This window comes from Zonotrichia leucophrys, chromosome 11 (genome assembly GCF_028769735.1).
Source record: "Zonotrichia leucophrys gambelii isolate GWCS_2022_RI chromosome 11, RI_Zleu_2.0, whole genome shotgun sequence".
Classification (NCBI taxonomy): Eukaryota; Metazoa; Chordata; class Aves; order Passeriformes; family Passerellidae; genus Zonotrichia; species Zonotrichia leucophrys.
This window is the reverse complement of record NC_088181.1, coordinates 12,804,424-12,826,416: the sequence shown is the minus strand read 5'-3', so window position 1 is coordinate 12,826,416 and position 21,993 is coordinate 12,804,424. Positions and strand designations below refer to the sequence as shown.

Here is a 21,993-nt window from a genome sequence, read left to right as displayed (position 1 = left end):
CTCCATATTTTAATTATCTTTGGAAGAGAAGGTAGTTGGGAGACCTATAGTTCTCTCTCACATATGCATGTAGGCAACCAAAACAGCAATGGGGTGGAGGAGGAAGTGACTTAGTACATCATACACTGTACAAGTAAGTACATCTGTAGCACTGGGCAGCAGACAAGCCACTCCACTTTACTACTTCCAGAAGAAAAGTTAGTCACTCCTCCCACCTATTTGCAGCAGCATAGCAAGAAAATGCTGCTCTCTTCAGCCTGAATAGAAATTTATCTCAGACAAAAAATCTAAAGATGCCTCCAGCAGTGCTGAGGCCTAAATCATTATAGTCTTGCCTCTTGTACTGTGGAAAATCTCAAGCTTCAGCATGCAAGTGGAAGGTGAATGAGGTAAATCACAGGATGTCTTATTCTGACATGTGACAAGAGGAAGGAGACAGAAAACCCACTTGGGGATGGGGAGAAGGAATACAAGATAAGCAGGACAGCCAGCCTCCCCTTGAAAAGCATGCAGGTGAGCTGCCTGCCCCTCCAGGATCTCCAAACGCTTTAAAGGCACGACATAGGCCACTGGAATATTTTCCACCCAGAGGACCTTTGATTTAAAGGGAGGGTCCCCCACACCCTAAAAAACAAAAAATATCTTGCTAACTCAGACCACCCACATTTACTTCAAATTTTCTGCTCCCTGTAAAACCAGGGAACACATACTTAGCTTTACTCTTCCACAGACTACACTGAAAATGTCAGAAAACAGGACAAGCTAGCTTATAAATAATTGCAAAGCCCCTCCTGGAAAGGGCTGAGAGGGAGGTGGGATGAAAGCTTCCAGCCAGGAAAGCTGTGACTGCCAAGGAGCAGAACAGAATAAGGACAAGGACAGTGTGTGATATCCCAGCTCCATCTGTACACAGAAATGAAAGGCATTGAGGAAAATATCAGTGCAGCTTATGGCAGGCACTCCCAGGTGTGGGAAAATCCTCGGGGGAAAAGCACCATCAACAGAAAATACAGCAGACCTTATAAGAGACAGCTGACGTGGCAGATCCTACAAAAGCTTGTCTGCAGTATCTGAGCGTCTTTTGTTCCCTAGCCCCATTCTTTCACCTGGCAGCTCGCAGATTAAAAGACCTGAGAGATGTTCCTGTCACAGAAGACTTTTCCTCAAAAGGCTCCTAAAAGGAGGAGGGACCAGGGTAATGCAGGGTCCACTACAGGGGATGCGTGGCAGTGGAAGCTTTACCCTTCTAATAACAACTCCCCTACTTTCCTGGAAATTCTCCCTAACCCTATCCCCTTGCTACCTGCAGAGTGATAACAAAGCCAACATTGTCCATCAAGTCGCAATCTGAAGTGACTCCGTTATTCTCAGGAGCTTTGTGTTCATTTTTTCAGCCTGGCATCCTAAGAAAACAAGGTTTATGTCATCATATTGCCTGTCATATGTCTTAACTGTTTGTCCCTTCCTATTAGCTTTTGAATCACACCATACTGGGGATACAGGGCTACGAGAAATTGAGTTTCTCAGATAGAAATTGAGTTTCTCTAAGATCAGTAAACCTGCCTTTGATTGGGTAGGGCAGAGACCCCAGTTCATGTCTCTGCTGAGAGAAAGGCTAAGAGCAGAGTCAGCACTTATCCCTGCTCTTGGGCCAGTCCCAGGCAATCAGCACACGTGTGTCACCCCACCAGACAGCACAGCCCATCTTGCTTCTTGTCCTGCTGGTAAGCAGGGGATGGGAAGGGGGGATGAGAGTGCTCTGTGGGGAATGGGGTCGGGTGGAGGGCTGAGCTGGACTTCAGTGGAGAAACACATCATCACAAGTCTGGCCTCATACTCAAGAAAACTTATTTTCTCTGCCAAATTGCCTGTAACTTCATGACACATCATCAAGGACAAATGACAATATTTATCAAGTACTCGCTGAATCCAGAATGTAGCTACACACAAAAGAGCAACCAGTTAGAGAATTCATCCATTAGATTTGTTACAGCAACTTTTTCTTCTTTTTTGCCTAAGCAATGGAAAAGTCATGTTGAAGTCAATTTATTTCCTAATGTCACCACTTTCTAGGTCTGCACAATTAATGCAGGGTTTCTTGAAACAAGTAGAAAGCGTGTGATGAATCAAATGTGAGCACTCGGGAAACAGCACTCCCACAAGACCACAAGACTTGGCTGTGGAGTCAGTTTGTGACATTGGTTACAAGCACTATACACCCCAAGTGTGCTCTGCAGAGGCATTTTTCTCTATCTACTGACCAAGCTATCCATTTTAAAGGAAAAGTGAAGGAACAAAAAAAAGGCCCTTTTTTGTTGTAGCACCACATGGTAAATTTCATTCGTCCCATCCCAACTGCTTCTAGTGACAGTGGAGTGTTTGTCTGAATTTTTAACAGATGTTTCTAAGTACTCTTGTCCACTTCTCCCTCCTGAGGATTTCTGCAGTGGGATAGCTCTAGATAGTAATACAAGCAATGCTTGTAAGAGGCTCTGGGGACAAATCTGTAGACACTGCATCTAGGATGGGTGTGGGTATGGGTCCAAGCCTTATGAAACTTTGTAAATATTCTCTGAAGAATAGCAAGCTGGACTGACCCTGCCTGCAGATGTTTCTGAGTTTACCAGCCCCACAGTGAAAAGCAACATGGATAACTGCAACACTCCTGAAACAGCCCAAGAGCCAGGCTTAAGCTGAAATTTATAAAAGCACGGGTATACTGGAGCAGAACAGAATAATGGAAAGGATGGTGTGTGATGGTGTAACACAATTTCAATTCAAAATACCAAAGGTGCTTCAAAGGGGACCAGTTGGGGCTGAGGCAGAATTTCCCAGATGTCAGGTTGCCCCTGGGAACAAGCACACTGGATTCACTTGACAGGTGTGAAGGTACTCAGAAGTCAGTCAGAACACAAATTGCTTAAAAAAAATAAAATCTCTGCTTTGGTTTTTAAAGGAAGTGAGCATCTTGCGCTAACCCCTGGCAAGGAGGCAGTGACGTCTGCCTGAGTTTGTACACAGCCTGAAACAATCAGCTAAAGCATGCTCATGGCTGCTAGTTTACATTATCGAAATGGAACCAAAGCTATTTAATTCTAAAATGAAATCTATTAAAGCTATTGTCAGTGTTTCACAGCAGCTGAAACTGTTTTTTTAAAAGGTCAGTCTACTAGCTAGAGAGTGAAAACAAGCGAGGCGGCTGTGCCAGCCCTTCAGACGCGGCTGCATCCTGCAGTCTGGTTTTGCATTCCCTTAAATGTCGGGCAAGGAGCAGCAGCGAGGTCCCAGCGGAGCCCGCCTGCCCTGCCAGCCGCGGGGGACAGGGGGACAGGGGACACTCAGAGGAGGCTCCAGCGGGAGCCCCACCGCACTGCCCCCACTGCACCCACGCCTTGCTGGGGACAGGAAGGGATGGCTACAGAGGACGCCACTTTTTTGTTCAACCCATTCAGCTTTGTGGCCGCTGTGTCATTCACAACAATACCACAGCACTCCCCCACATCCAGAAAACCCATAAAAACCCCAGCCTAAGAACCACTTCCCCCACAAACAGCACAGCAGAGCCCCAAACACCCCCACAGCTAGCACAGGCCTAGCATTTGCTGTCATCTTCTGTATTGGGATTTCTGTTAACCCCTTTTGTAAGATCATTTGACTCGATTTCAAATTCTTCATTCTGAAAAACACTTGTTAAATATTGGCCCTGACTGCTGCACAAAGTGATAGCTTGGTAGTCATAATCCACAAGATATATTTAGCCTCACAAACTCATCATCAATGGATCTTGAAAGCATTGTAGCCAACCGACTGGAAACCACATGCAATACAAACATATAATAGAACTTTTAATGTGCAAAGAGACTAAACAAAAAGATCCTTGACCTTCTTGCTTTCCCTTGCATACCATTATCCCCAGTGAGATAGCAAATGGAATGACGTGGAGAGCATCAGCTACCAACAAGCAACTTTGGAAGCCAATTTCTACAGTAGTTAAGCAGTTAATGACGTTAAGCAGAATGATAACTTATTAAATTCTATATTTATGCAAATAGCATTTTGGCATATCGTACAGAGACCTGAGTAGCAGAGCTTGCCAGGGAAAGGTCCCAACATCGTTTCTGTTTACCATTTTGGGGTTTTTAATACCATGTAAAACATCTGCGATGGTTGGTACATCAGACAAACCACACTTAAATAAAATGCTACAGTCACAAATTAATATCCATTATTCCACATAGATTAATGAACAAACTGTTGAATTCTTAACCTTTATGAAGCAGAGATCCATCTCTGCAGCCACATTGAATCTCTGCCATTATCTTTTTAACAAGAGACTTTTCTTATAGACCTTCCTAAAACAGGCAACAATTATTGAACAAAGAAAATAACAGGTAGCCCTCCCTGTCTCTGTGCTACAGTAGCTAGAGAATATATGGCACAAAAATATAAAGTAACAGAGTAGTTTATGACTGATATGAAAGGACATTTTCTATGTGTAATGAGATGAATCAGAAAAACTGCAGTTCAGGGTAGGCAGAATTTACAGTAATCTCAGTTTTGTAAAATCAGTGTGGAAAACTTATTGCTTTCCAAGAGAAATAGCTGGGAACTTCTTGATTCTGGGTTGTGTTTAAATTGAACACGGATGGAAGAAGCAGGGGATTGGACGAACAGCAACGAATTGCACTTTTAATTGTTTTCAAGATGTCAAAAAGAACACCAAGATGTGCTTATGCATTTAGTTTTCCCTTTGCTTGATTCTGTTGTTTAGTAGAATTAAATTCTGCACAGATTCTACCCATTCATTCAGTTCCTTCCCTATCTTGAGTAAAATGAGGTGAGAACCACTTCTGCAAGATGTTGTGTAAAATGAGTAATTCACGAATAGAAATTGTACCTCTGTTTTGAAAATCAATAATATTGCTTATACACAAGCCCTAATTGTTGATTTATTTATGTAAATATCTTGGTATCTGGGTACCTTTTCTTTGTTTGTGCAAACCTCACAACGCAATGTTCAAATATCTCAGGAAAAAATAATTGCCTTTTTTCTCCCCTTTGGGTACAAATTTCTATGTTTTAAATGAATGTACAGGTTTAATTAAAACAGAATGTTTTATATCACAAACACTTTTTTTTTTTACAGCACATATCTTCTTCACCTTAATGTGATTGCTGCCTATTAAGAGAAGAATAATTTTTAAATATTAATTTAATGAAACAATTCAAAGTTTTACAGCAACTCACTTTATAGAGGGAACTTATGCAAGCACTGAAGCCTTTCCAGAGAAAACAGGATTCTCCACACCTCCCTCTGGCTTTTCTCCCTACTGAATGCCGTGGCCTTCACTCAACCAAAGGAAATGAAAGACAGACTGAGACAACAGCATCACGTGGGTGAAGGTCAGATTGATTTTCAGCTGTGTGGTGCTGTTTTATCACCCTCAGGACAAAAGTTAAGCCCTTCATTGTTTTTCATGTCTGCTTTAACAGAGCAATTTTTTTTTCCCTTGAAATTTTGGTTGGGGTCCATACCACTAGACTTATCAAGGATAGCCTAATTTAAAACATTTGTGAAGTTCTTCCATCCTCACAGTAAAATCCAGAGCAGCCCACACACCACAAAATTTCCATGAGTTTCCTCTACTCCCTGTGTACAAACAGTGGCTCCTTCAAACTACAGAGCTTTCTGCAGTGACATTGGCTGACAGCAAAAGCAGAGTGGGATGCAGCTGCTGGCTGTTTTCAGTGATCCTGGGCACAGGAGAAGCGCAGTTGCTATCTCAAAAGGGGCAAGTTCACAAATTGTTTTTTCTCCCTATCCTCCCTTCTTTTCCTCTCCTCTCTGCTCAGAGAGGCCAAGCTCAGAGAGCAGAGCCTCCCGCCTGTCACTCGGCAATCCAGACATGCACAGCCAATTACTGGGGCAGCCTCTGGAAAAACAGGGAGTTTTGCTAACTCTGATTGCACTTTTTCCAACTCTAGTGCCACTTACAAAAATCACAGTCTCCCAACTTGCTGTTAAGAATTGGCTTTCCTCATTTCTCTTCTAATTGAGAGAGATTCTCCCCAAAGTAATGATATTATTTTCAATAGTCAATTTTAGCTAGTCATGTCTTCAAATGTGAACTGATTAACCTAAAATGAGGCATTTTGTACATCACAGATACCTATATGCATACCTAGTTATCAAGAGAAAGCATCTTCCCTCCCATTTCCAGTTTTCTGGCAGACAAAAACTCACTATTCTCTCATTTAAGCTATGAGACAAAATCCTACTCTGTTTCATTTCCTTTTGTTTTAAATGTTGCATTGAATTTGTCTTATTTTGTGAGAAGAGTGCAACAGGATCATGACTGCCTCCTAAAGATAACATTCTGTCCTCCATAAAAAGCAAGGAATACTATCTGCTTTATTTAGATGTACCAGAGGCCTGGTCCAAGTCAAACCCAGTCACACTCAATCCCATTGAAACTCCTTGGAATAGTTTCTACATGAAACAGCTCTTGTGAAACAAACCATGACAAGTGTCTGTAAGAGAGGAAAGAGCTGTGAAAGGCTATAAGGTGACATCAAGCAGCTACCCAGGTTGGATCTGCATGAGGTCTGAATGCAAATTAAATCATTTTCTGGGTTTTGTGAACAAAGATTTGAGTAGCACATGTATTTAGTTCACCTGAACCTAGCTGGGTCTGCCTCTGAAGCAGCACATGGAGCAGTGTGATTTCTCCCAGCACCCCAGGGTGATCTGCCAGTCCTCACAGGATGGTTCAAGGAAGGTTCTGCACGTGCAGAGAGCTCCAAGGAAGAGCCAGCACTGGACAATGGACAAGAGAGCAACTGCAGCTGAGAGTCCAGGAGAAACCAGTAACACAACAGTGTCACCTAAATGGATAGACTGTGAATAACTGTTACATGTGAGGCTGGGAAACAACAGAGAGAAGACCGCTGGGAACAAGACGCAAAATGGGACAGTCCAGAAAGGAGCAAGCAGGGAAAGAGCCTTCAAGGAGGGACCACAGGGACACATGCACAGGCAACAGGGAGAGGAAAGGACAGAGAGAAGCCACTCCAAGCACACAGCCAGAACACACAAAAGCACAGTCCCAAATGGTGCAGATACAGACCACAAGCTATTACCATAAATAACTGTCCTAGATGCATGTTGGATTTTTGGCTGGTTTGGGCTTGGTTGGTTGCTATGGTTGATTGATGAAGATTGAATAATGTACTTCAAACCTGCTTACACTACTCTTGGAGTCCAGTTAATTACCTCTATACAGTTTGCTCAAACAAAATAAACACAGGTGCATGTATTTATATTTCTGTAGGCTGCGAGTTCATAAAGGAAATTTACTCTACTTCTGTCTTTCCAAATTTTCTAATGAATAATTAGTAGATGTAGATTTCTAAAATGACCATTTAGTATAAATTATATCAAATCTCATTTATTTTAAGATATATCATTAAGTACAAAGTCTGCATGAGTGAACTGAGTTCACTGTAGAGGAAGTGACTGGGAATTATGTTCAAAATTCTATTCAAATGTTTAATGTAACAGATTCCCTGGAGAAGAGAAAAGCAATGGGTTTCTTCAGCCTTTCCTTATGTCCTCCTCAGCAAGTGTAACAGTAATTGAGTAGCAACAAAAAGAGGAGTCAAAAAGTCTTTTATTACTATGGCTGAGAACGATTTTCAAGGAAGCCTAAGGAAGAGATGGACCCACATGCCAAAAAAAATAATGCTTTCAAGAGGAAGTTCACTCCCACCATTACTGATGTCACCAGCAACAAAACCCACCTGGATTAAAGACCTTGGCTCTTCCACCAATTTCATGCATGTCATTAGGCAAATCGGTACAGCCACAGTAATTTTCATCCAAAATAACTCAGGGTATTAATGGGGAAGGTCTTGAGTTCTCCCCCAAACACTGACCTCTCATTCCCCTCATGTTGGCATAAAGCTTGTGCAGCTCCATAGGGCACCCGATCTGGGAGATGCACAGACTAAAAATCAATCCCTTTAATTGTCAGCAATGTCGGCTCCCAAAGACAACACAAACCTTTTACCATCATAAAGCAGGAGATGGAAGGGAGGAAGGAAGCAGTCCAGTAGCAGTCAAAACTTAAGTCAAATTAGAATTACAACTTTTTAATTTCGTGATGATTACCAATTTTTAGGAAGAGGAACAATTGTCAGGAAAGGGTTGAAAGAATGTTTAAAGATTACCAAGTGCCTAAATGTCCTACAAAGTATTTAGCATGAACAGACCAAGTGCCTTGAAAATGCCAAATCAATTTTTCATTAGCTAAGACAATGAGTACTGCTTGTAATAAGCAAGATGTTCTAATAACATTACCTATATTTAATTTACTTAAATTTCTAGTGAGTATATTTTCAACAATTTTAAATTGAATATGAAATTATAACATTTACCCTACTATTAAAAGCACCTATTAAAATTACTTACACGAAACAGCATTCAAAATGTACACGCTTGCTGCCAAAGCTTTGAAGGAAGTCAGAAGCTGCTTGGACCTCTGATGGAGGTCCTCTGATGTGCAAGCCCAGCTTGGAGAGCAACAGCCTCTCCAGCAGGTGCAGAGAAAATATTTCCCTTATTCAGTTTACTGGAGTGGTTCAGTCCAATACGCGGTTTGTTGAGAACAGAGGAACCGCTTGGCAGATGATCCCTGGTTTGCTTCTTGCCAGCCTACAGCAAAGGAGGGCGTGAGACGCCCATGGAGCACCCAGGCACGCGGCTGAGGGCGCCCCAGGAGGACTCGTACCTGGCTGTGTCCCTGCTGCTCCCACCAGCAGGGCCCGGAGCCCACGGTGCCGGCCGGCCCTGCAGCAGGCCCGGCCCGCGCTCCGCACCCAGGGCCCACGCTGGATGCTCCAGCAGGCGCTCCCAAAGCCAGCCAGCTGAAGAGGACCAACCCATGCTGGCACGTTTCCCTAAAGCCAGCCGGCACCAGGGGGTGGAGGCTGCTTTCTGGCTTCCCCAAGCCTGGAGCACAGTTAATAACATGCCAGCTGTATCTGCAGACAAGCCAAGTTTAATGAGGCTACAACAAAAGCATTCAAATATGCACTACAGAACTTCTGTGGGGATTTTTTCTAGAGCTTGTTTTTAAAAAATGAAAGATAGGAATTCTTGACAATGTTTGTACACACACTTCCTTCGTTTTTAATTGATTTCGTTTTAATTATATGCCGCAAATTCAAAGAAATCAACATTAGAAAGACTTGTTTAATCCTACTACTTCCAACAGCAAAATTATGCTGTGTGATGAGTGCTTGAAATGCACTGCTGGTTGCTTTTTTCTTAATAAACATTGAAGTCTTAATTGTTTTTCCCCTACATGGCCAGACACCATCTTTCTGTCTGCCAGGCCTTCACACTAGGACAAGTCCTCACCTCCTGCTCGGGAGCCAGGACAGACACACCAAGGTGTCCTCATCTCTGGCACAAGTGATGGAGGAGATAGCTGACCCCATCCCTCTCCCACCAGCCCTCTCTCACCACATCCCTCTTACTCCAAGCCAAGGTACATGAGGTATCAAAAAGAAGATTGCAAACAGGGGCTTAGAGATAGGAGGGAGTAGCAAAAGAAGCCTGCTCGGGCATGAGGGGATGGAGAAGGTGGGAAAGGGGTAATTGCTCACTGTCTCCTTCACCAGAAGAACCAGAGAGTATCAAATGAAAACAGGGGACAAAAGTGAAGTGAACAAAAGGTGATGCTTTTCCCCAATGTGTAGTTGAACTCTGGATTCCCACCACAGGAAAAGCTAACTGCACTTCAAAATGGAAATTCATGGAACAAGAGTGTCTGAATAATTTAAATAAAAAGCACCACAAAGTGCTTAGATAAGTTTGTTGACAGCTAGGAAAACATTCTGGGGAAACAGCATGATGGGACCATCAGGCTGGCTCAGTACAGCCATCCTTACATGAAGAGTACTTATACAATTGTCTGCAATGGGACAGGGGAGGAAATCAGGAAAAAACCCCAAACTCTCAGTGCATGTCTTTTTCACTGCTTACATGTGCAGTCTGTAGATCTCAATGGCTCTGAATCTGCCAAGGCTGTTGATATGGCCATCAGTTTTGTCCCTCAACAACCCACAGGAAGGCAATGCATGCCCTTCAGCAAAATCCTACCCAGAAATAATCCATGCTCTTGTCCATCTGAGACAGGACAACCCCAGTACATCCTCCATTCAGCTCTCTAAGGTTTTATTAAAGGCCCCTTTGTAACAAGTACATATCTATTGTAGTCTCCAGGCTATCCTCACTGCAGTTCTGAATTGAGTTTCATATACTGAGTTTTGTCTACAACCCTCTGAATGCTGGGACCTGCTTATGGCAAACAGGGATCCTCCTTCCTGTAGGCACAGCTGCTCTTGTAGCTCTCATCAGGCTCCAGCCTGGGAAGGAACTCTTTCCACTGAAACCCCTCCCTCCTCTATTTTTTTTTTTTTAATAAAACCCATTATATTCATTATTTACTTAGATTTCTGTATGCTGAGAAACAAACCTGCCCTATGCAGACCCCCACACTCCTCCCTCTGCTGTACCATGGCAATGGATTACCCTTGAAAACAGAAATCTGAAGCAAGACGAGAAGGGGAGGTGGAACTCCAGCACCTGTGGTGTCCTAGAATTGCTGCATGAGCCTGAGCTGGTGCAGGGGAGCAGGCTCCAGCTCCCCAGTGCAGCTCCTGCTGCACACAGGAGCCCCATGGCCAGCACCCAGCACAGCTCCTGCTTCACAGCATTTGGGGTGCCTCGGTCCGTGTGCATCCCGTGTGCAGCCAAGAGAAGAGACCAGCTTCTCAGCCAGCCAGGGCAACCTGTCCAAGATCTCCAAAGGACACCTTTCCTTTAAGAGACCTCATCTGAAACATGCACCCTCTTTCTCTTTTATCCACTTCCATGCATACCTGTGCTTACTTTGCAGACTACTTTTTGAACTAGATAAAAGCAGATAAAAGAACTCAATTAAAGTAGTAAGAATGACAGTCCCTTGCCAATACAAGCAGGCTAACTTGTCATCCTCAGCTCCTCGCTGGGCCATATGTTTAAAAAGGACAAGGAAAATGGTCTTCCTGTGTGAAAAACATATGCTGCTTGAGGAAAGACATCATCATGGCTAAGAAATTTTGTGCAGCCTCAGAATGCACAGACAGGCCATCAGTGACTGCTGGCTATGTGGGGGCTGAGAAAGAGGTGGGGAGAGCTCATTCCCTCCCTCCTGCCAGGGGTTTTGGTAACGTGCAACCAAGCCGGCCGCAGCGGCGCTGGCAGCGCTCCTATCTGCACACACAGTGCCTGGTGCTGCCTCCCCCGCCACCATCCCCAGGGGGCCGGCACAAAGGTGGCCGTGGTGATTTGCAGGGATGGCGCCCGGCGCACTGGCACTCTCTTATCAGCGAGCACACTGCCCAGCCCGCGCACGGAGCTGCCGTGGGCTCCCGCTCTGGGACACCCTCCGTGAGCAAACCCCCAGCTGGGTGTTTACGGCGAGCAGGCATTGTTTGAATTCACGTCCCCCCACCATAAATCCTTACAGGCACTGGCATGCCTGCAGAATCCAGGAGATGGAGAAAGGAGCGCTGAGGCTCGGCCCCACTGACGCCAAGGGGCTGAGCGCAGGGTGGCACCCCCAGGCTCTCACCTACCTTTGCCTGTGGATGACCCTCTGGTCTGAGGGGTGGGCAGTGCTGTCAGGGAGCACAACACTCGGCACCACTTAGTCAGACACACCACACACTGAACCGAAGCACATTTGCTACATGCAGGGGCAGAGCCAGCGCTGGTGCCTCAGCACGCACCGCACAGGATGCGCTGCGAAACCTCGGCATGGCCGGGGCTGCTGTAGGCCCTGTTTGACATGAGATTTGCAGCTGTGCTTCTGTTTGTCTTCAGCCCCCATTCAGATGTGGGAATGTGCTTTATGTTCTGCACAATAAATACGTATTTCACTGAGCACCTGCACAGCAAGCCAGTCAGCACAGCTCCTTATCAGCACAGTGATTTTCTGGCACGTGCAAGCAGAAGTCCTTGAAAAAGGCTCTTTTCAGGCTGGCTGGGAAGCTCCAGGTAAACTCAAACATATGGGGTGACAGCAGTCAGGGGAGCCAGACCTCAGACCACCCAGCCATGTGTACCCCTGCAACAGTGGGGTTTCAGAGCTCTCAGCACAGAGGGCACAAACACCGACTGCAGGGAGACGTGCAGCACCTGGGCACTGTGGCCTGGGTGGCTGAGGAGCCCTGGGGAGCCCTGTGCTCTCCCTGCACCTGGAGAGGGGACATCTGTGACAAACTAAGGACAGGAGCCTGCACTTGAAGCCCTCCAAGTGATTGACAATAAAAACACTGCCCCAGTGCCCATTTTCAGATCTGGACAGCAAGAACTGAGGACTCCAGGGAAAATCCATGTTTTTACAGTTTGTGATACTATTGAGCTTTTCTGGTGCCAATTTTAAAACACTGCTATGACCTCTGGAAAGAGGAGAAACTGCATTTCAGCACAACAATGCAGAAAAGAACAAAAAAAGGAAACTTGTTATTTTTTTAAGCTTGAAACACTAGTCAGGTTAAGAGAAAAGAGCAGAATTCTGGCAAGGACAAGAGCACTCAGACTGAACCACAACACAGTAATTAGGGCCAGTAGGTCATTAGACACACAGCTGTATAAACTAGGTGTATAATTAAGTTTCCACACTGCTTTTTCACAACTGTATTTCAGTTTCTTTTGTAGAGGACAATCAGTAATTCATTAATTTAAAGATGTAACAAAAGCAGCAGCAAAAAGAGAGAAAAAGGACTAATTTGCCAATCAGGTGCAAACAAAGATTACAATTTTGGGAAGGGCTAGTTTTGGAAATGCACATAAGACATCTCTCTTTGTCAGTGGGAAGTAAAAAATGCCACCTGACAAAAACATTTATGAGACATTGTCACTTGTTGACAAGCTGCTGCATATGTGTTTCTGGATAAGCATCCCACAAATGGGGTTGCATGGCAATTATAATTCTTGTAGCAGGTGAAATAAAAGAAAATGCAAAATTATACACTAGCATGAAACAGTTACAGTACCTTGTTTCAAAGGTAAGCCTACAAGTTATAGGGCATTTAAAAGAAGCAACTGCAAGACTTTAATTATAAACTAGTTCCTACCGTACAGTAGTTTAGAAAAATCAGCTGCTTCCAAGCTGGCAATATCCATATATAGCTCTGCTGCTGTTTGAAACAGACAACCTGTAAAGTTATCAACAACAGAAAGGACCTCATGAAATGCTCAGAGACCCAGCCAAAACCTACTTCTGTCCGCTTCACTGATGTGCTAATTTGCTTTAAAACCCCTACATTCACTTGAGAATCTGAAGAAACAACTTCACCTGAGACTATTCTGATCCATGGAAGGAAAGGGGTGGAGGAAGCAAAACAAAACCACAATAAAATACTGGAGCTAAACCCAGATTAATGCAGGATTAAACACACAAGCCAAATGACAAAGCTTGTGACTTTTTAGCCACTTTTTGTCAGACAACAAACCACCTGGCACCAGCCACCAGACAGTGATCTATCACAGAATAGTTTCTTGATGTAGGGAGCCTCTGGTGCTTGTTGTAGGACACAGTAAGTTGTAAATCCACATGTAGTTCTTTACTCTTGTCACTAATGCTATAAGATAGCATCATGCTACACCTACACTGTAACAACAGCATGCAAAAACTCTTAAAAAGGCTGCACATGATGCCAATGGCAATTACTTAGCCCTCTCTATTTAGGGGATATGGGATACCAGTGAGTTTTAAAGTAATTTTAAAAGCTTAACACATCCAGTGTATACACTAGGTGTTTCTATTTGTTCTCAGAGTATTTTTCAAGATGCTGCTGCATAAGGAAACAGTTTAAGGCACTGTTTGCAGGACTGCTGCAGGAGCGCTCAATTGTGGGGGCAAGCTGGGAAACAAGAGAAGATATAAGCCAGTAAGGAATTGTGATGTTCTTTTGGTACAAGCTGCCCCCATTTAGGCCCTTTTCAGATCCTTGTAGACACTGGGAACCTACAACCTGCAATCACACGCATCAGTCATGAGCAAAAGGTATAAAAGGCACCTAATTCTGTCAGAAGGAGAACATCTCTACTACACTGACATCAAAAGGAATGCCACGCACCTATGCTACCAGAGATGTCTAGATTTCATCAGTGTTTTGTCCTCAAAGAAACAAGTCTGAAATACATGAAAAAGCAAGGAGGGGAATGGCTGTTTGTTACTTCCTTACATGTCAAAGCAGCTGCGTTCAAACTGTATTATAACTTCAGCACGCTGTAATGAATTTCTAAGGGATTCCAGTGAAATAGATGGTTTATCCTGTTCTTTGGAGTGATCTCTTGTAATCCTGCAACGCTCCTGAGCTACAATACCTTCCTAACTTCAGTATCCCAAAGGAAGTCATTAGTTATGTTGTATTATCAGCCTGGTGATATTATCGCTACAAATATTACCTGTATTGATCTGGAGCCATGTAGACATGACTGAAAGCCCTGCTTCAGATTAAGACATGAAAATCTAGCTTGCCAAGAGGTCAGGCACTGCATTACACCCTCAGGTGTGTCAGGCAGGTATCACAGGGAAAAGGAGTGCAGGGTAACTAAGGACACAGACAAAGAGCTCTTCTTGTAGGGTAAAATCTTTAAATTCAACACACTTTCCAAGGAGGTCTTACGTTTTCACCCAGGTGGTGCAAGTCTTTTTAGATGAACTGAACAAAGACAAACATTTTGCATGCTTTCCTCAAAAATCCTCATGATTATCAGACCATGTCATCAAACTGGTGTATCTGAAAGGGTTGTTTTTTCCCCAAGGTAAGGTATGTGAATATCAAGCAATATTCCAGATTGTCTTCATGGAAACATTCTCATTCCAAAATATATGAGTGCAATCTTCCTATTTACTTTAAATCACTTCAGGACACTAGATTAAACTAAATAGAAAACAGACACTCTAGTTCTGGAACAAGGATTATCCTCACATGGAGACAATTAGCACTTATTTCATGTATATGCAGATAGTTATATGGTGCCTTTTTGGGACAAAATGTCTTTGTAAATCATCCACACATGTGAAGAGATTAAAAGAAGACAAAATTATGTTACCTGCAATCAAGAATAGCAAATGGGAGTACTGAAAAATTATTTTGATATATCCCTAAAAATATAATTTATATTTCTTAGTCTCACTAAGAGAATACTACACTGAGGATAAAAAAAACCCTGAGGTGTGAAAACACTGACTGAATTTACATTAATAGAATCTCCAGGTTGCTATGTTTTAATGCAGATTTGCCTCTGGAAAAGAACTGCTCCTTTTGATAGCACTGCTGTTACCTGTCATAACCTTACATTCCTGCTCTGGAGTCCCTGTCAGCAGTGCCCACTGCCCTCTACCATTGTGCCATTACAGCTGTTTGGGGACACACAAGGAACCAGACCCAAGCAGACATTTGGGCTAAGAAGAGCCTCCTTTTGTGGGGCTCAGCCCCAGCAGCTGTCCCAGCACAAGTGAGGAGAGCGGGCAGTGATGGAGCAGCGGCCACCCAGGGCGATTCTTCCTTGGAAAGGAGCAGTGGCCACATGGGCCGTGCCCTTTGCCTTCCTGTTGGGAAAACAAGGAGTTTTCTGAATAGAAAGTTACATGTTTTTGCTTACTCCCCTGCAGCAGAGTGCCATGTGCAGAATCTCAGGCCAGTGCTGTGGCTCTCAGCTGGCTGGGAAATTACCCTGCAAGAAGTGGCCTTTCGATTTTACGCACTTTCAAGTTTGCAGCCTGTGCAGGGCTTAAATGAGAGTGCAGAGCAAGAAGCCCTGGGGGCAGGCTTAGGACTGCAATCTCTACCCAACTGCAAGCATGGGAAAAGCCCCAACATCCCTCTGTCCTTCCTCCCAGCAAGCAGATGGGAACAAGAGCAGAGAGTCCTCCCCTCTGCAAGCCAGAGTGAGACAAGGGAGGGTGCTCCTGGGGTGGGAGTCAGACCAAGCCAAAGCCTCCTCCTGACCCTTCCTCCTTTGCTGTATTCCATCCCCTGTATTTTTCTTTTTTGGCTGATCATTTTACTTATGCCCAAAAAGGAGAGCAGAAAACATAGACTAATTACAAAACAAATTAAGTGGCCAGGAGGAATATGCACTCAGGGGAAAAATGATGGGATACTGCTGCACCAGAGGAGAAGCTAACCACTAACCCTTCTGCCTTCTGCCAGCCTTGACCTACCCGTCTGGTAATAACAGCAACTGCCTAAAATAATTTAGATGAGTGTGGAGGAAGACGTGATGGCAGAGTATTCAACTCTGGGAAGGTGAAAGATAAGAATCCCTGATTTAAATACATATGAACATATTCTGCACTCCCCCTCCTAAGATTTTATTTAATCTTTGGTAAAATCTGCAAAGCTTTTTCCTACCCCTGTAAATCGGCTTAGCGTGCTCGGCTGAGTACCTGCTGCTACTGCTGGCCATGCAGAGGCAGCCCTGGAAAAGCAAGGTATGTTGCAATTGTTCACACCAGTGCTCTGAGCTTGTTCTTACTTTACAGAAAGTAAAATCAAGATCAGCGTAGGCTGATGCCATCCTCACTTCCATAAAATTCAAAAGGCAATGTAATAATAACCTAGGGAGAATGCTGTATTTTTAGGGTGGGATTACAGAACTCGCACTATGAATTTTAATCTCAGAAATCATCATGTTCTTTTAGGGGTTCAGAGGCCTTTTTTCCTGGGAGTTTTGCACACTTCAGTCATTTAACTTTTTTAATCTTCCTACATTTGGAGAGAGAGAAAAAAATACCTGCCTAAACTTCTAGCATTAAAAAACCCCACAACATTTTTGTCTAACGTAATTACTGACATATTCCAATTGGAAAGCTGTTGCTTTTATTTTAATTTTATTAAAGGAGTGAACAAAGGCTACCCAAGGCACCACAATAAAATTACATTAACTGTAAAATTACATTATTAATTCTTTAATCTCACTTGAGGCCTCAAGCTGTTGCTATGTCCAATTACCCAGCTAACCACCTGTCAGAACTGTAAAGCTAGTTTAACATTACCTCCAGGACAGTTGTGTGCCCTGTGTTCAGTCAGGTCTGCCAGTGAATCGAAGTCCTGCTGACAGTTATCGCAGGTGTAAATTGACTCATCCTCCATGTCTTCATCTTCCTCATTTCTCTCTTCCTGGCTCGTCACACTGTTCCTCTCTTCCAGGGCCCGGCTGTCCTTCGCTTCGCTCTCCAGCTCTCCTCCCAGGCCACCTGCCAACAGCAAGAACATCTCTAAGTTTGAAAGGTCTGAAAAATAAGAGCTTTAAGAAGGATGTTGCGCTTATTAAGATACATTTAATTACAGCCGCTCTCACATTATTCCCGACACCTTTCATTATATTAATGTGGTTTTTATATCATGTGGTGCAACAATTCTCAACTGTATTCTCTGCTGCTTAGTGCGAATCCTGCAAACACTCTCTCCTAATCTTCTCTGGTGGGTGTATAGCAGGAGCCTCTAACTCTGTCATATAAAGTTGTTAGTGTTTTATCACTTAACCAGATTCTCAAAGCTTTAAAAATTGGCAAGATTAATTACAGCCCGCAAAGAAAAGGCATGTGCTGAATTTTAATTCTCAGTGCTCTCCTCTTCCCACCGCCCCCAAGCCCCAATATTAGTAACAACAAGCGAAAAAGATGCTCTAGCTGAATATCCCAAAGCACACACGTACCCCAGGACATGAGAGGTCTTGCTGAACTAATGAGAGGCACTTGGTTGGGCAGATGAGCCTGACATTGTGCTGACCTAGCTGAGAGCAGATACAGTACATCTGACCTTCAGGTCTCTCCAATATTTTTTATCTTGGGCTGTGGCCAGTGTGTGCCAGCACATACATCTTTGCCAACCCCCCCAGGTTTTAATCTGCATTTGTGCACAGGGAGACTGAGCTCTCTGACAGCTCCAGAAACTCCCCAGTGTGGGGGGCCGAGCACCACAGGGCTGTGCAGGTGGCAGCTCCACACAGGGGCAGCTGGCTCTCCACTGGCCATGGCAGGAGCGGGGGCTGGCAGGAGAGATGCTCACTCCCTCCAGGACACCCTCAGTGGCCTCTGTGAAGGATAAGCTTGCAGCCACATCCTCCCGCCTCCAGGACACCCCCTTAGCCACAGTGGACACCCAGATGTGCCTAAAGCCAGTCCATGCAGCACTGCAGACAACCCTTGCTTGGGCTCTCTGGAGAGGCCACAGAGCTGAAAATTCCCTTCTAAGCCCCTGCTGCCCTCTCAGCAGGGAAAGCATCCATTATGCACACTAGCCATGGCGGCCAGGCTTTGGTGACCAGCTGAAACAGATCTGCCTCTTCTTCACACAGGTTCCCCAACAGAGGTGATACAGCCCCAGGTGCTACACCTGCACTATTTCACTTGCCTCCACAAGAACTCGTGCTCTTCATACACCCTGTCAGTATGATGGGAACACTTGGGAAGTCATTCAGAAAGTGAAACAGAACCACAGACTCTGCCAGCAGAAGAGATCCTCACACACTGGCTGACCCCAAAAGCCCAGGAGCTGCTCTCAGCCAGGTAGGAGGGAGATGCCACCCTGATGGTTTGGGATGCATTTGGGTTTTAAGCCATTAAGGAAGGACCAGCAAACAGAGGGATGAATTGTTTCTAAAATCAGATCAGCACCAAAAGGATTAAGGATAACCAATGCTGAGAACATGAAGCAAAGCTGAAAATAAAATTTATTAAAGACAGAACCTGGTTACCACAAGCACTGCAATTCAGACACACATGGCTAGAGCTCTGCTACCACTATCCAGCCAGAGCACATTTCATACCATCTTCTGCTCTGCACAGACTAACATAAATCAACTGGTGTAAAACACTCTGCAGCTTTCCATGGAGCACTCATAACATGACGTGCCCTTCCAATTGCAATGGAAATATCAAAAATCAGAGCCTGCGTTGGTGTGTGCCTCCCTCCTAGCAGTTAACTGATCTGCACATTTTCAGATTCTTTTACTGCTAAATTATACATACCTTTCTACTACAAAATTTCCATTAAGGGCAAGATATAATATTCATCTTACCAAATCAGATATACTACTTGCACAGCAGTAATGAATTTAAGGATTTAGCTATAAAAAGTATCACTCACTAAGCACTCCATATTGTAAGTCATCATCTATACTATGTTTATTCAATAAAATGCCACTAGCTGAACCTCATGCTTTATAGACTCTTCCTTAAATAAAAATGTCTTGTAATGAAAAAAATCCCACAATTCTGGTTCTCTTATATTACTACTTCACTAAATACTAAGTCACTTTTAGACCTATGATAGCTTTGCTTTATTTCACACATAATTTAATGTATATATTCAAATTATCACTTACATTTTGTCATATTTACTTGGCACACCTTTATACAGTGTCTCATTCCAGACTACAATCACAAACATTTTAGCTCATTCAATCTTTTTAAAGCCTATGTCCTGCAGACTTGATAGTTAATAAATCAGAATGTCAACTCTCCAGTTTTATGACAGAAACCTATAAAAAGAGTCCAAGCACATAAATGTAACCTAAAGAATTGGCACCTGCGTCCATGCTGCCTGCTGACAAAGGCCTTGGGGAAGCACTTCTGAACTGACTCTGCCACAACCTGAAGAAGCAAGGTTTTAGGCAACTTTGGGCAGCTTTAAGGGACCTTCACTAATATTTTTAGCAGAAATTCTGTCTTTTGAGAGTTAACCTAAAGACCAGCTGATCTGCTGAGTACACTGTGACAAATTCATCCTTGGTTTTACTCCAATACTTCGTGACTACACCAGGGATAAAGCTGCTCGACCGAGTCCAACAATAACAAATAATTTAGCACACTGCTTTAGGAAAAGTAAATTGTACAATGTGAGATAAGAAAATAGATTCCCCACTGCAAAGCAAAATTCCAGAAACATTTTTTAATTCCCTGTTGAATGGGAAATCTGATCCTCTAGGCAACTTCTCAAAAGCGTCGTTGCTTGACAGAGCTGTATGTCAAATAACACAAGAGTGAAGCTTGCAGAAATTATTTAGCAAATGCAACACTGCTTTACAATGGGATTTTTTTTCTGGTTTTGGCAAGTTGAAGGAATTGTACATGTCTGCCACACCTCGGTGTGTGTCCTTCAAACAAAATGGTCCTCAGATTCCTCTGCTGGGAGCTGCACACTCTGTGCTCGCCTTGCTATTACCAAACAGTGCTGAGAAAAATCTCTGGTGTTTCTTGGGTTTCTGACCTTTGTCTCTGCTCTTCTGAGCACAGGCTGCCAGCAGGGTGTGTGGGGTGCGGGCCGCCCTGGGGAGACGCTCGCTCCTTGCCCAGGGGAGCCCAGCAGCCAGGGCAGTGATGGGAATGGGTGGTCCAGCCAGCAAGGAAAAGCTTCAAACGCAGCCCAGCTGCTCCCACAATGAGCTCAGTTTCCCTGATGAGGACAGCAGGCCACGAGCATTCCTCGGGAACTGGTTTCTGCAGAGCTCTGCTGCAGCAGTTCACAAATTTAACCTGCAGTTTTCCTGCTGGCAGGAACTGCAGGAGCACCTTGCCTGTGGGTGCAAGCACACTGCCAGAGGGGTTTGGGTACCACAGAAGGCCAAGGCGCTGCTGGCACCACAGGCAGGGGTGGCTTTGGAGCTGGGGCTGGCTCTGGGGGGACATGTCTGTGCCCCACCAAGCAAAGGGGCTTCTTGGTTGCCAGAGCCACCAGGTCTTTGCAGTCTCCAAAAATCTGTAGCCTTGTGGCATCAAGCACAGATAGATACATTTACTGCCACAGCTAATTTTTAAGATTCCATTTTTAAGCCTTGGATTTTAGTGACTCTAATTCAAAGTACAGTAAGTAGTTTCTATCTAGATTGCTTAAAACTTTTGCAATAACCACAGTTATCAACCTGGAGAATTTATGCACCAAACACCACTGCAAGGACAGCACAGCGCCACAGGCACACAGCTCACGCTGACGTGGTGTGCTCAGCACAAGGCTGCAGGCAAATGCCAGCAGAAGGGAACTGCAGGCAGCGCCAGAGTAAATGATCAGGATAAATGATCAGTGATCAGTTCCAAAGCAGGGTAACACTTCAGTGTTATGAGTAATTTTTAAGTGACCCTGCCATATCTAATGCTGGTTCTAACAATCTTCTTTTATGAGTAAGAGAAGATACAATTTGAGAGGTCAGTCTTAAAAGTATACCTCACTACTCAAAATGTCAGGAAACGGGGTAGGGGGGCTTTTTTGTTTTTCTTTTTTACCACCCCCCCCACTCCCCTTTTTCCCCTGTAGCATAGTGGAAGGTCTGCAGGGCTTTACACAAGAAGAATATTTTACCCTATGACCTAAACAATCTGGCCAACAGTCAGGAATATGTTATTCTAATTGCCACTAAAGTTAATGTTGTTAATGACCCTTGCTTTTTCTATACAAGCCAGTTTATGCTCTAGAAAGTTACTATTTCAAAGGAGACATAAGCAAGAACTGGGAGTGTTCCTGCCTGACCTGGTGGTCCAAGGAATGTGGCAAACTTGGCAAAGCTGAAAAAGTGAATTCCCAAAGGCCCAGTTTGAAAGTTGCAGTCAGTAGAAATGCCTTCTGAGCTGTGTTCAAAACAGCTCTGTTACAGGAACAACGTGCTCCTAAAGCCAAATATTTGAAAACAGATTACATGTACCATGTTCAGCTCAAGTCAAGAGCAGATTTCCCTTGCTTCAGTCAGCCTGGGACAGACAGCCCTGCCGCTAGGCTGGGACTGTGCCTGGAGCTCAGCATGGCACAGCCTCAGCCCAGGACCACAGGGACAGCCCAGCCACGAGAGGCACAGCAAAATGCTTTGGGGCTTTGGTTAGTGGGGCAGGGCTGAAGGCAGAGCAAGGCCAGAGCCAGACTGAAAAGATGCTG

At 44.3% G+C, this 21,993-nt stretch overlaps 1 protein-coding gene across 6 annotated transcripts in view; it reads right to left on the bottom strand.

Moving 5' to 3' along the window:
- ZNF423 (zinc finger protein 423) overlaps positions 1-21,993 on the bottom strand; it is a 280,738-nt gene that overhangs the window by 141,679 nt on the left and 117,066 nt on the right. For 4 of the 6 annotated variants that reach the window (XM_064723039.1, XM_064723040.1, XM_064723041.1 and 1 more), the window contains 2 exons: positions 17,124-17,324; positions 13,189-13,269 (listed from right to left, as the gene is read on the bottom strand). In XM_064723039.1, the coding sequence (XP_064579109.1) occupies positions 13,189-13,269; positions 17,124-17,324 (282 nt within the window). Of the gene's footprint in view, positions 1-8,470; positions 8,491-13,188; positions 13,270-17,123; positions 17,325-21,993 lie in introns of those variants that run through there. The other 2 variants (XM_064723043.1, XM_064723046.1) reach the window with 2 other exon arrangements.